Consider the following 14,534-nt stretch of genomic DNA (forward strand, 5'->3'; position numbering starts at 1 on the left):
TGGCTGAACAAGAAGTACACTGAGTGGACTTGTAGGCTCTTAAATTTTATATTATTTTGTTTTTGAGAACAGTTATGTAACAAAAAAATCTACTTTTGTAAGTTGCACTTTCACAACAAAGAGATTGCAGTACAATACTTGTATGAGGTGAACTGAAAAATACTATTTTATCATTTTTACGGTGCAAATAAATTTTTGTAATCAAAATAATATACGCTTGGATTTAAATTACAACATAGAATACAATATATATATGAAAATGGAGAAAAACATCCAAAATATTTAATAAATTTTAATTGGTATTCTATTAACAGTGCGATAAAAACTGTGATTAATCAGGATTAATTTTTTGAGTTAATCGTGTGAGTTACCTGCAATTCATTGAGAGCCCTAATTAAAATGTAAGTCTAATAACTCAAATGGAATGCACAACTAGATCATTAGCATTAGACACTCACAGCTAGGAAAAGTATAAGGCTAGGGATGTTCAACTAGTCCCGATATCTAATGGCTGAAAAATGATTAGTGCTTTATTAATTTTTACAGTAAGACACTCATTGGAGGGGGGTATTGCGGAGTTCATGCTCCCAGCCTTTAGGTAAGGAAGTGCTTATTGCATTATTCAACAATTGTTCTACTTACTGACTGAAAGAGACTTCACAATCCCAAAAGGAAAGTGTTAGCACTATGTCATAACACAGTGAAACACTAAATGAGGATGGGTTTATGAAGACTGAAACCATGGGTAAAACTACTATAGATGCACTGCCCAGTTTGACAGATACTGAGCCAAGTTCAGAGGTGACTCACTGATTCTAAGAGAGTCTAGTTTAGACCTCTGCATGTGGCACAGTGTATCATTTGAAAAATCATTGGATCAAGGCCCAAAACTTAATGGTATTTGTTCTATCCGAGGTTGAGGCAGCAAAGCAATGTCTAGATTTAAACACCCGAGGTCACTGCTACAAAAATATGAAAAAAATACTAAATTTAGTAGCCATGCACTTACTGCTGGTCCAAACAGCTTCTGAAGATAATCCTGTATTGGAAGGATATGGAAAAGGACCTAGTGACCAAGGCTGATTTGCAGCATATTGTGGTAAAGATGGCATCTGAGAGCTGTAAGGAAGGGGCATCTGAGAACTAAAATATCCATGCACTGGATACATTTGAGCATAGTTAGGCCTTTGTAGCTCCCCAAGAGCAGCATAACTAAATGACTGGGAGTAAAACATATTAGAGTGTGCATTACACACATTACTTGCAATGGCAGATGTGCCAGACTGAGCAAACTGTTGCACTTCATAGGTTATCTGCTGGTAAGTCTGGGTTATGGAACTGCCATTGCTATCACTTTGATGACAAGAATAAAAAGAATAGTAAGGATAGGATGTCTCAGGAGCCTGCACTAAAGAACCTTGCACTGGAGGTGTTGATGGTGGAAGTTCATTTTGAAAGAGGGCAGAATGTTCAGCAGGGCTTTTTGCTTTTTCATTGGAATGTGGTTCCAAAAGAGAGCATACTGATGGTGATTCTGTATTTTTATTTGCCATAATCACAAGAGGATCTGAAGTACTGACAGTCACACTGCTAGAAGACTCTGAGTTCTTTTCATATTTCTTTTCTTGTCTATCAGGTTTTGTGGCTAAATTATTAGTTGTACGATATTCAGCCAGTAAACTGGATCTTGATATATTTCCTCTGGCATCTGATTCTTGCACATGCTGTAGATTTAGTGCAGCAGACACAGCAGAGGGACTATCACCTAGTTTTGTTGTTGACATAACAGATTTCTGTGTTGAACATAAATCATTCTCAAGAGACTTTTGAAGCAGTGGCTCTTTTTCTAAAGACAAATGGGCATTTTCACATTTCTTGTCACAGGGTGCAAAACCTTCATGATGTTTTCTTGCATTTTTGTAAAAATTACTCTTTCTTCTGACCATGTGCTTTAGGTCTGCTGAGCTCTGCTGGCTGGTTAAACCTTTTAAATTAACAAATGAGCTTTTTGAAGCATCTGGTGTACGTTTAACATGTGCAGAGCAATAAACAGCTTCCAAATCTTTTGAATGCAAAGGTGAGTGTGGTAATTGGTCTTGCACAGGTTTTTCTAGAGGCCTCTTGTTTCCTAGATTATCCGGTGAGATACTCAACGCTAGATCTTTTTCATTTTGGGGATTAACTCTTGTATTCTCTCTAAAAAGAGCAAAACATAATTATATACTTGTACATCCACACTTCCTTTTTATCCCACTGGTAATAAAGAATACATATATACATCACTATCAAATACTGGTAGTAAAATAATTGTTTATAAGGGAAATGCATAAACCATCTGCTTTAATCCTTTAAATATATATGGATTAACAACTCACTAGTCCATGCTATTTTATAATTACAGGATGTAATACTGTAGAATATTATTCCACACAACTTTATTGTATTTTATAGTCCAGGCATATGTTATTCAATGTTACACTATTTTTTTTCAATTGGATATTATTCTAGAATTCCTCAATAATGTATAGTCTGTGCAGTCCAGTGTGGAAGTATTCCACCTCAGCAAAACTGAACAAAACCATGGTCCAAATCACACATCTTATGCCTGAGGAAATCATGAAGGAACTCTGCTCCTTGCTTTTCTCTGTCCCCTAACAACTGTGTGCTGAAGAAAATGGGGAAGATTCCACCCCTTCTCTTCCTGAAATGTATTAGGGCTCAGAAAGTTATGGGACTGGCTTAAAAATCATCATTTACAAAAATAATAAATTTCAGGTTCTTTTTATTTGCCTTCTGGTTTTCAAGCCTTTAGGGGGTCATATTTAGGGCTTTCTCCGGAATCATGAGGGCTAGAAACTTACTTTAAAAAAATGAAAGCTGAGATTCTCATGTAATCAAATGATTCTATGAGACTCGTAATAACAAGAGCGAGCAATGCTGATCAACTACTACCACACTGTGGTATCCAAGATACATTACTTCCATAAATTTGAATAGGAAACAACTATGTTATAATTATATGCCAACAATTCTCTATCTGCAGATATTTAGGTGTTAGATTTCTGTTTTCTGAATCTTTGATAATATTTAAATTTTAACTTTAAATTATGCTACCTCCTGAAGGTTCGAACCCACACGTGAGAAACTATGCTCTTGGTAAATGTATGTGTCCGTAAAGAATGATTGTTAGCTAAGGAATATAAGAGTAGTAATATCAAAAACTTACACGCTAACATTGTGGTTAAATTATACTGCCATCAAGAAGGTAAAATGAAAATGAAAAGTTTGGATAGAATTTATTTTTCATGACCACAGAGCAAGAGGAGAGAGAGAGCTTTGTAAGGTGTCAATCTGATTCTGCGGAATGAACTCACACAGGAACTACAGACCATTACAAACCTCTCCATCTTCAACTCCAAGTGCCGGGCATTCATCTCTCACCAGGCCCACTTAGCACAAACACAGAGTAGCGTGACCATTTTCAAAAAAATCCCTAAAACTAGAACAAAACACTAAACTGCACTGCACACACAATTCTCCCCCTACGGGAGAGGTTGAGAGAAAGAATGAACCACATGTGCAGTCTGGGAGCATAATGTAGCAAAATCTCATTCAGTGGCAAGTCAATGATAGAAAGGTAAGGGAGGTGTCATTTAATTGGAAAAATCTACAGAATCATAATTTCAATTGTGTTACCCTCTGCAGCATGGCCGGGGGGACTCACTGCCCCCCACTCTCCCAGCTCCATGTCCTCTGATTGGTGGAAAATTTGATTATATAATGTCCTCATGCCGAGTTGAATATTATTCGAAAGACCTTTCTCCCACAACTACAATGGTACCAAAATGTGACAAACCTAAAAAAACTATGCAGATGTATAATCAAGAAAATATGTAAAAATCAATTATTTTTAATTATACTTAACACAGGAATGCATTGCTTGCATAAAAAGAAGACAGATCTTTGGTAATTCTAGAGAATTTAGACTTGACATGTAGGACTGAAAACATGTATTCATCAAAGTCATCATTACTGTTGTCTCTGCCTAGGGCACCACTGCTACACACAGTTGCACGGACAGTGTCTGTCCATACAAGTGTCTGTCCATATGTCACATCTCCATACAAGGCAGGCTGCTGGCCAAACATTTGTAGAGTAGTGAGCATTTGGTCTCTGCACACGAGAAACTGATTAGCTGAAGGACTGATTCTGGAACGCAAATCTCAAGTGTTAACAGTTTCTTATTTGTCAAGAGCTTGTTGTGCTTCAGTCATATCCTCTATGATTTCTAAGCAGGACAGCCTCTGCTGGCATAAGATACCAGTCACATTGTCAATAGGTGCTGGCTTGGGGAAGACCATGCAAGATGTGCATTAATTTGCTTTTCATCTGGCACATAGCCATAGTTTCATTGCACTTAAACCTTGATCATGATACCACAGAAAACTCACACTTTCCCATAAGCTGTACGAGGAATTTGCCACAGGTTTGGGAATGAATTGTTAAACCAACCGCCACCTGTAGTTGTAGATTATGAATATGCCACACCGTTGTCATGTATGTGTTGGAAACCTGACTTTCACTCAAGCACTTGTACAAAAGGCTTTGTGATAAAATGGCAGCCTTGTGCTCCAATTACTTGCCATCATACTTGCTGGTGTTGAAGTCACGGTGATCACCAATGCACTACTTAAGGAAGTAGTATGGGTTACGCAGTATTATTTTTCAGGTTTGGCATCAGTAGGGTGATCAGCTAGCAAGTGTGAAAAATCAGGACACTTTTGGGGTGGGAGGTGCGTATATAAGAAAAGCCCCTAATACTGGGACATCTGGTCACTCTAGGCATCAGCTACGGATCCCAGAAACTCCCAATGCTGTAGGACAAATTGCTTTTCCATACAAATGTAGCAGTTGCAAACAGAGAATCTTCATATTACCGTTGATGTCAGCCCTTTCTTCCATTTTTGATAGCACCATGGCTTTTGCAGCTTAAGGACAAGTGCTGTGATTCATTTCTGTGGATAGGACTGCTAAAAACTAGGTCCATATCCCACAGTTCATCTTCAATAAGTGCTTTAAGAGCCTTTCTGCTAAGTATGTGTTCCTCTTCAACCCCATTCAAAGCACATACGTCTCTGTACGTAGCCTCTGCACTGGCCATCACCACCACATTCCCATCCATTAGAGCCCTCATGAGGCAATTTATAAACTCCAGCTGAATTGCAGTTTGCAGTAGTAAAATCAATATTTGTTTCTGTTGTTTTTACCTTTTAACACAACACATTACATATATATACTTAGTGCAGTGCTTGATGTGATACACAGTATCTATGTTTGGGTGCATTTTGGGTCCATGCACTCTTACCGCACAATATTCTTGCTAAGAGTTACTGCTTCATACAGTTTCTCATCTGCTTTGTGTATTGAAACTGTGGTTAATGAATGTCTTTGGACTTCCAGTTTATTGCAGAAGAAGCAGGTGTTCTTCTTGAACTGTATGCCGTGGGACCTCGTATAAGGTGAGTCTCGCCCACAGATGGCACTAGATACTTTAACTTTTTGCTGATCCTCAATGTACTTCCTTTCCCATCTTGCCAAATTCAGTTATTGGGTGCACTTCTTATAGCAAGTAAGGTGCCACAGAGCACTGTGTTTAACCAAGTCCTCCACGGAGTATTCTCCAAAGATTAAGCTACTAGTCAGTACCCTTCATCTCACCATTGATGATCATAAGAACAGCCATACTGGGTCAGACCAAAGGTCCATCTAGCCCAGTATCCTGTCTTCCGACAGTGGCCAATGCCAGGTGCTCCAGAGGGAATGAAGAGAACAGGTAATCATCAAGTGATCCATCCAGTCGCCCATTCCCAGCTTCTGGCAAACAGAGGCTAGGGATACCATCCCTGCCATCACGGCTAATAGCCATTGACAGACCTATCTTCCATGAATTTATCTAGTTCTTTTTTTAACCCTGTTATAATCTTGGCCTTCACAACATCCTCTGGTAAGGAGTTCCACAGGTTGACTGTGCAGTGTGTGAAGAAATATTTCCTTTTGTTTGTTTTAAACCTGCTGCCTATTAATTTCATTTGGTGACCCCTAGTTCTTGTGTTTTGAGGAGTAAATAACGCTTCCTTATTTACTTTCTCCATACCTGTCATGATTTTATAGCTCTCTATCGTATCCCCCCTTTTCCAAGCTGAAAAGTCCTAGTCTTATTAATCTTTCTTCATATGGAAGCTGTTCTATACCCCTAATCATTTTTGTTGCCCTTTTCTGAACCTTTTCCAATTCCAATATATATTTTTTGAGATGGTACAACCACATCTGCACACAGTATTCAAGATGTGGGTGTACCATGAATTTATATAGAGGCAATATGATATTTTCTCTTATCTATCCCTTTCTTAATGATTCGCACCATTGTGTTAGTTTTTTTGACTGCCGCTGCAAATTGAGTGGATGTTTTCAGAGAACTATCAACTATGACTCCAAGATCTCTTTCTTGAGTGGTAACAACTAATTTAGACTCCATCATTTTACATGTATAGTTGGGATTATGTTTTCCAATGTGCATTACTTTGCATTTATCAACACTGAATTTCATTTGCCATTTTGTTGCCCAGTCACTCAGTTTTGTGAGATCCCTTTGTAACTCTTCGCAGTCTGCTTTGGACTTAACTATCTTGAGTAGTTTTGTATCATCTGCAAATTTTGCCACCTCACTGTTTACCTCTTTTTCCAGATCATTTATGAATATGTTGAATAGTACTGATCCCAGTATAGATCCCTGGGGGACATGACTATGTTCCTCTCTCCATTCTGAAAACTGACTGTTTATTCCTATCCTTTGTTTTCTATGTTTTAACCAGTTACTGATCCATGAGAGGACCTTCCCTCTTATCCCATGACAGCTTACTTTGCTTAAAGAGCCTTTGATGAGGGACCTTGTCAAAGGCTTTCTAAAAATCTAAATACATTATATCCACTGGATCACTCTTATCCACATGCTTGTCCATCCCCTCAAGAATTCTAGTAGATTGGCGAGACATGATTTCCCTTTGCAAAAATCCTATTGACTCTTCCCCAACAAATTATGTTCATCTATGTGTCTGATAATCCTGTTCTTTACTATCATTTCAATTAGTTTGCCCAGTACTGAAGTTAGGCTTACCGGCCTGTAATTGCTGGGATCACCTCTGGAGACTTTTTAAAAAATTGGTGTCACAGCAGCTATTCTCCAGTCATCTGGTACAGAAGCTGCTTTAAATGATAGGTTACATACCACAGTTAGCAGTTCTGCAATTTCATATTTGAGTTCCTTTGGACCTCTTGGGTGAATACCATCTGGTCCTGGTGACTTATTACTGTTTAGTTTATCAATTTGTTCCCAAACCTCCTCTAATGACACTGCAGTCTAGGACAGTTCCTCAGATTTGTCACCTAAAAAGACTGGCTCAGGTTTGGGAATCTCCTTCATATCCTCAGCTGTGAAGACCGATGTAAAGAATTCATTTAGTTTCTCCATAATGGCCTTATCATCCTTGAGTGCTCCTTTAGCATCCTGATCGTCCAGTGGCCCCACTGGTTGTTCAGCAGGCTTCCTGCTTCTGATGTACTTAAATTTTTTTTTGCTATTACTTTTTGAGTCTTTGGCTAGCTGTTCTTCAAATTCTTTTTTGGCCTTCCTAATTATATTTTTACACTTCACTTGCCAGAGTTTATGTTCCTTTCTATTTTCCTCACTAGGGTTTAACTTCCACTTTTTAAAGGATGCCTTTTTGCCTCTAACTGCTTCTTAAACTTTGTTGTTTAGCTACGATGGCCTTTTTTGGTTCTCTTGCTACGTTTTTAATTTGGGGTATACATTTAAGTTGAGCCTCTATTATGGTGTCTTTAAAAAGTTTCCATGCAGCTTGTAGGGATTTCACTTTTGGCACTGTATCTTAATTACTGTTTAACTAACTTCCTCATTTTTGTGTAGTTTCCTTTTTCTGAAATTAAATGCTACCATGGTGGGTGCTGTGGTGTTTTTCCCCCCAGGAAAGGATTTTATAATAAATTACTTTGAGACAGTAATTAATCATGTTATGTAATGTATGTTATGTAACTATGTGCCTACCATTTGTGGATGGATTCCAGTAATTTATGGCTGGATGCTGATATCTTAATCAGTACCTAATTACTACTCTTTGGCACAATAAACGAAGGTGACAATCAATACCACTGAACCACTTCTCTTGTGCTGATTCTGGCAAATCAACTTGAAGCACTCCTTCCATTCACAGTAACTTGTAACATTAACAAAATTAATCAGGTTTGTCCTGAGCATTAACTGATAAGGTGGTACTGTCAGTTGAGAACCACAATTTAAACTTTGTGAGGGCTGCATGTTTGACGTGCCTATGTTAAAGTATAATATTAAAAAGAGTTGATTTTTAAACATTTTCTTGAATGTATATCTACTTAATCGTTCTAGGTTTGTCCTGTTTGGTACAACTGTGTTCTTGGGAGAAAGGGCTTTTGAATGATACCCAACTGAATGCATTTCCATTGACACTGTATTAACAGAATCTCCACCAACCGGAGTACTTGGAGCTGGGAGCAGGGTTAGCGGGGAGTGAGTCCCCCATGCCACGCTGCAGAGGGTGATACTATTGAAATTATGATTCTGTAAATTTTTATTAATCAAAAGACATCTCCCTTAGCGTTCTATCATTAACTTGCCCACAGAAGTACATATGCTCGCAAACTCTGACACGTTAGTCAAATGGCTCAAAGCACGACTGAAAAGCACTCAGCCACTGTGGTGATGAGTGTGGTATAAGAACCTCTATAGAACTGAAGACAATGAAGGAAAAACTACTCAATGTGCTTTACGCAGTAGTCACCTAAATATGCCACAAACCGCTTCTTGTCATCCTTGGAAATGGCAGGTTTCAGAGTAACAGCCGTGTTAGTCTGTATTCGCAAAAAGAAAAGGAGTACTTGTGGCACCTTAGAGACTAACCAATTTATTTGAGCATGAGTTTGCGTGAGCTACAGCTCACTTCACCGGATGCATACTGGAATGGGTATTGGCAAAGATGACAAAACCCTTGGAAATGGGTTATTTGGCAAAGATTACATTGATTCTGCAGAGAAGAATACCAAATAATTTAGTTGTAGCTAACGCTTTGGAACATCTGGAATAAAGTAGTACATATGGCAATCACTTCTGTTACCAAGATTGTTGAGGCACTGTGGACTATATATGCTCACATGATTTACCTGAAGAGATTGCTTCAGACAGTGGTCTTCAGTTACTGAAGGATTTCAGATTTTCCTCAAAAGAAATTCTGCATCACAGAGTAGGTAAACTGTTTATTATTCTGAATTAAATGAGTTAGCAGAATGCTTTGTGAAGACACTTTAAATGACACTAGAGAAAAATGAGGGAAAAAGCCTGCAATGTTGTTTTGGGAACTTTCTTTTGTCATACAACCTTACACCACAGACCTTCACATAGAAACAACCTTGAAGAGCTGGGGTGAAAGAAGCTGTGAAGACATACAATATTCTCTCTGAGACATCCTAACATTGCACAGTGATGCTGTGTCATCTATGCTGATGGAGAATGACAAGAGAAACATCACTAAGCAATGTCAGGATGTGACGTCATGATAACTTGATCAATTAATTTGACACAGTAACCTCTCTCTTTTCCATTACTGTTTTGTTGGTGGCTGAAAGGAGTCCCATCAACTCTGATACATGGCTTAATTCTTCTGCCTCCGGCCTCACATGTGCCAGGAAGTGCAAAGAGTGCCACTGTGATTGGAACACCACACATTAGGTCTGAGAATAGGTTGAGCAAGAGGTGCTTTGTGGACTCTAAAAAAGTCCCCTAGGAATTAAATGCACCTCTAATGCTACAAGTTGAGTAGCGCTGTATTAAAGTAAGGGGGAAAGGTGTCACTCTTTTTCCTGTCATTATTCAGCAGATCTTGAGCTTTTCTGCACAAGTGTTTTTACTATTTTAAATCCTAAATATACCTTATGTGGCAGCATGTTTCATTTTCAGCTCCATTTTTTGAGGCTGCTGCCATCAGAACACCAACCTAAGAGAAAATAAACTCATTATATGTGAAATTCTTATACTCTTAATGATTATTTTGTGCAGACTATTCCTGTTAGCTATTTTCAAAATGTAAATGCTTACTTTTGTTTGACTAACATCTTAAATTTGTATTACAATCGCAGTAAAACACTGTCCTTGAGATCCAGGAATTTTGGGTGTTACTGTATAATGAGGGATTCACAAGAGCTATGGTAGAAAGGCACCTTTCTCTGAAGCAGCCAGTGCTGGTCACTGTCAGAGACAGATACTGAACTTGATGGACCACTGGTCTGATCCAATACGGCAGTTCCTATGTTTGGACCCAGATATGCTGCTGGGTAGTGCTGTCAAAGTGAACCAAAAGGATGTATTCTGCTGAGATTTTGGAAGAGTCCAGAACACAAGAGATAAGCTGGAGAACGTTGATGCTTTCATTTGTTTACATGAGGGTTGTGTCATCTTCATGCATGCTGCCCCCAGTGTGAAGTTTGCTTCCATAGTGGGTATGCAAGGGTCTAAATTATGTTTCAGCATGTTCTTTGTACTTATTTACCCACAAACAGGACATCTGCATGTGATCTGGGAATAGATGCCCAATTCTGCAGTGCATTTAGCAAGTGGTTTCATGTCTTTGAAAGGAATTTCTGGAGATACTTCATGTGGAATCCCCTGAGGGATGATACTGGTTCATGGCAAAAGCAATCATCAATGCTGAAGACACTGCACTACTGATAACTGCTGCTGGGACAACACTGATGCAATGAGGCTTTGGATCTTTATAAATCTTTTCCAGTGTGGTAAAGTTCTGACTACAGCCATGCCTTTTGCAGCCTGTGGGTGGGCAACTCCCTATGCTCGGCTCAAAAAGTTCTTGGCTTTTGGTAATAACCAGTGGGTTGGAAGCATTTCTGGCATTTGGCAAGTTCTGAGTGGGTCTGCTTCTCTGGGCTTGGTTCTGATTGGGATGTTGTCCATGAATGTGTGTGTGTGTAACTTATAGATTCACAGATTCCAAGGATAGATGTCCGATTTCCTATATATCAGAGGCCAAAATAATCCCTAGAACAGGTCTTTGGATATTTAAAAGTTGTCAGTGATAGACAATCCAACACGACCACTTGGTAAATTGTTTAATTGGTTAATTACTCTTTCTGTTCAAAATGTACAGCTAATTTCCATTCTGACTTTGTTTAGCTTCAGCTTCCAGCCATTGGATCATGTTATACCCTTCTCTGCTAGACTGAAGAGCTCATTATTAAATATTTGTACCCACAGACTGTAATCAAGTCACCCCTTAATCTTCTCTTTTTTAAGCTAAATAAATTGAGTTCCTTGAGTCTATCAATATAAAGTGTCTCCTTCCCACTGAATCTCTCCCTTTTTAAATCCAAAAAATCACTGGGCAGACACAAACCTAAAGCTTCAAAACCAGTAAGATTGAACTAGTTCTTTCAATTGTTTGATGGTGGTGTTGGTGTTTTTTAAATTTGTCAATTTTTTAAACTAGTATTTCCTAAACTGTAGTCCAATGTGTTAAATGCCCCACCTGCCAGGCTAAGAGGGACTTTAGTGGAGCTGTAGCAGGGATCTGCCTAAGTCCTTTTGGACCAAAGTTAGGTCATGATTGTTCAAGTGAAATATCATCCATAAATAACGCTTTTGCTTTTAAAAAGGAAAACATGCAGCTGAAAGGGCCTCTGAAGGAAGAAAAACACCGTCTGGTTCAGGTGTAATTAAGATTTGCAAAATATAAGACACTGTAATTTACAGTATCTCACTAATAACCATGCATCTTATTCAGACAGTTGGAGTCTTAAAGTAGAGAATATCTTCTGTATATTTTACACTTGTCACCCTATCTGAATGATTAGTGAAAATTGGTGTAGGCTAGGTAATTAAATTAACCATGTATAAAATGAAAACATGTCAGTTTGTATCATGGGGTAGTGGAGACAGAACAGTCATGATAATAAACCAAATGGATTTCATTTCCCACATATTTATTCCAAGCCCTTTCATGCCTTGGTCTGCATACCACTGTATTTCAAGATAACTTTATATAGCTTGGAGATTAACTTTTTAGAAGGTACGTCATCGTGACGGTTCTCGGATACCCAAGACTGAGAGTCACCTTATTCACAGATTCCAAGGCCATAAGGGATCATTGTGATCATCTAGTTTGACCTCTGGTATAACATAGACCATGGAACTTCCCGAAAATAATTCCTAGAGCAGATTTTTTTTAGCAAAACACCCATTCTTGATTTAAGTATTGTCAGTGCTGGAGAATCCACCACAACCCTTGGCAAATTGTTCCAATGGTTAATTACCCTCCCTATCAAAAATGTACATCTTATTTCCAGTCTGAATTTATGTAGCTTCAACTTCCAGACATTGGATCTTTTTTACTCTTCTCTGTCAGACTGAAGACTCTATTATTCATAGAATCATAGAATATCAGGTTTTGAAGGGACCTCAGGAGGTCATATAGTCCAATCTCCTGCTCAAAGCAGGACCAATCCCCAACTAAATCATCCCAGCCAGGGGTTTGTCAGGCCTGACCTTAAAAACCTCTAAGGAAGGAGATTCTACTACCTCCCTAGGTAACCCATTCCAGTGCTTCACCTCCCTCCTAGTGAAAAAGTTTTTCCTAGTATCCAACCTAAACCTCCCCCATTGCAACTTGAGATCTTTACTCCTCATTCTGTCAGGAGTATTATTAAGTATTTGTCCCCCACATAGATCCTTATAAACTGTAATCAAGTTGTCGCTTAACCTCTTTGTTAAACTAAACAGATTGAGCTCTTTGAGTCTATCACTATAAAGCATGTTTTCTAATCCTTTAATTGTTCTCTTATCCTTTAATCCTCTAAAACTTGCAATCTGAGCCTCGTTAAAACCACTATAAGCCATTTCAGATTGAGTTCAGAATGTAGACTGAATGGAAGGCTCTTTTACAGAAAGTGGAAGTTTCCAAACATAAATATGCATTCTAAGGATTTTGTGGTTCAGGATAAAATTATATCTAGGACTTTTTCTGAGCTTCTGATCCAGTTTACTCCCTCGTGGGGGTGGGAGTGCGGGCAGAGTCTCTTCTTAAATGGCTTTGGTGTTGGTAGAGGCTAAGGGGTTTGCTATGCTGGATTTGAGAAATGAGAGGTGACTTTGACCTGCATTCTCAGCTCCTATTTTCCCTCATGTTTCCCCAAACAGCGTCACCTATAAATTTGTAAGCTAAGGGTCTCTCTTTGCAATGACTACTATTCAAGAGTATAAACACAGCTTCCTTGTTAAGGGCCATTACTCTTTTCACAAATCACATCAATTTCCAAAAAAGATTGCCAAGAATCAATATTTTACACATTGCTGCAAGAATTTGCCAGAATCTGAATCCCAGACTTCTCACATTCACAGTAAGGATCATACCCCTAGACAAACAAGCCACTTAGTAGTTTTTCCTTATGAATTACAAAGAATCTTTTTGATTTGAATGATCAAAGCTGAGCTTTCAAATGTCTGCTTAGAGTATCTTCTCTCTTATGGTCTATGGGAACTTTTGGAAGTAAGTCCCATTCTGAAAAGACAACAATGCCTTGCACCCGGTGGAACTACTACTGCCCTGGTCTTAGGTCTTCTTCATTGACTAATTCTCATCACCTGCGAAATTTTCTTGTGTTTATGTAACAGTTTAGTTTCACCCAGAAGCCCCCATTCAGATTCAGTGATGCCCTCAAAAATGGGGAGGATGGGGATTTTTTACACTAATTGCTCATTAAAAATTCACAAATCCTTAGGGACACTGGTTTGTCTTTTGGGAACCTGGAGGCTCTGGATTTTACAAGACTTATCCCAGAGCGGGCTGTTTGGGGTTCTCCTTCCCAGAGAAATCACACTGCTCCTGCTTGAACCTTCCCACAGCACAGTTCCCCTGCAGGAAGCTGCAACCAGGCCCTGACTTGCCAGTCTAATTCAAATCCCTGTGCCCTGGCAGGGTAAGGGTCAGCTGGTTGGCCACAGCAGGGCATTGCTCACCCTATGAAGCTCCTAAAAAGCTTGCCTTATAAATACAGCAGCTCCTGGACATGGTTTGATGCTTGCAGGGTTTCTCTGCTGCTGTGGAGAAAGGTAGAAGGCAGAGGAAGATGACTAGAGAGATACAGAACCAGAGAGGTCCCACAGGCCTCGATGCTCAGTAGAAGAGACCTCCCAGCAGAAGAGAGGGAAAAGAGCTGGAAGATAAAGTGAGATCTCTACTGCACAGACAACAAATACATATAACCATTCTCGAAGATGAAACCCCAACTTGTACCACTACTGGAGGCAGAATTTCTGGGGGCCCAAATGAGGAATGGGGCTTAGAATTGCAGCTCCCAGCAACAACTGATTGCTTTCCAATTCTACAACAGGTGCACACAGCCCATTCATTAAGAATAAA

At 39.1% G+C, this 14,534-nt stretch overlaps 1 protein-coding gene across 1 annotated transcript in view; it reads right to left on the reverse strand.

The window, feature by feature from the left end:
• Nucleotides 1-962: 962 nt before the first annotated feature.
• TEX15 (testis expressed 15, meiosis and synapsis associated) overlaps nt 963-14,534 on the reverse strand; it is a 59,481-nt gene continuing 45,909 nt past the window's right edge. The window contains exons 7-8 of the mRNA XM_073340315.2: nt 10,036-10,100; nt 963-2,196 (exon numbers count right to left, since the gene is read on the reverse strand). Of these exons, the coding sequence (XP_073196416.2) occupies nt 963-2,196; nt 10,036-10,100 (1,299 nt within the window). The remainder of the gene's footprint in view (nt 2,197-10,035; nt 10,101-14,534) is intronic.

The sequence above is a fragment of the Lepidochelys kempii genome, chromosome 4 (assembly GCF_965140285.1).
Source record: "Lepidochelys kempii isolate rLepKem1 chromosome 4, rLepKem1.hap1, whole genome shotgun sequence".
NCBI lineage: Eukaryota > Metazoa > Chordata > Testudines > Cheloniidae > Lepidochelys > Lepidochelys kempii.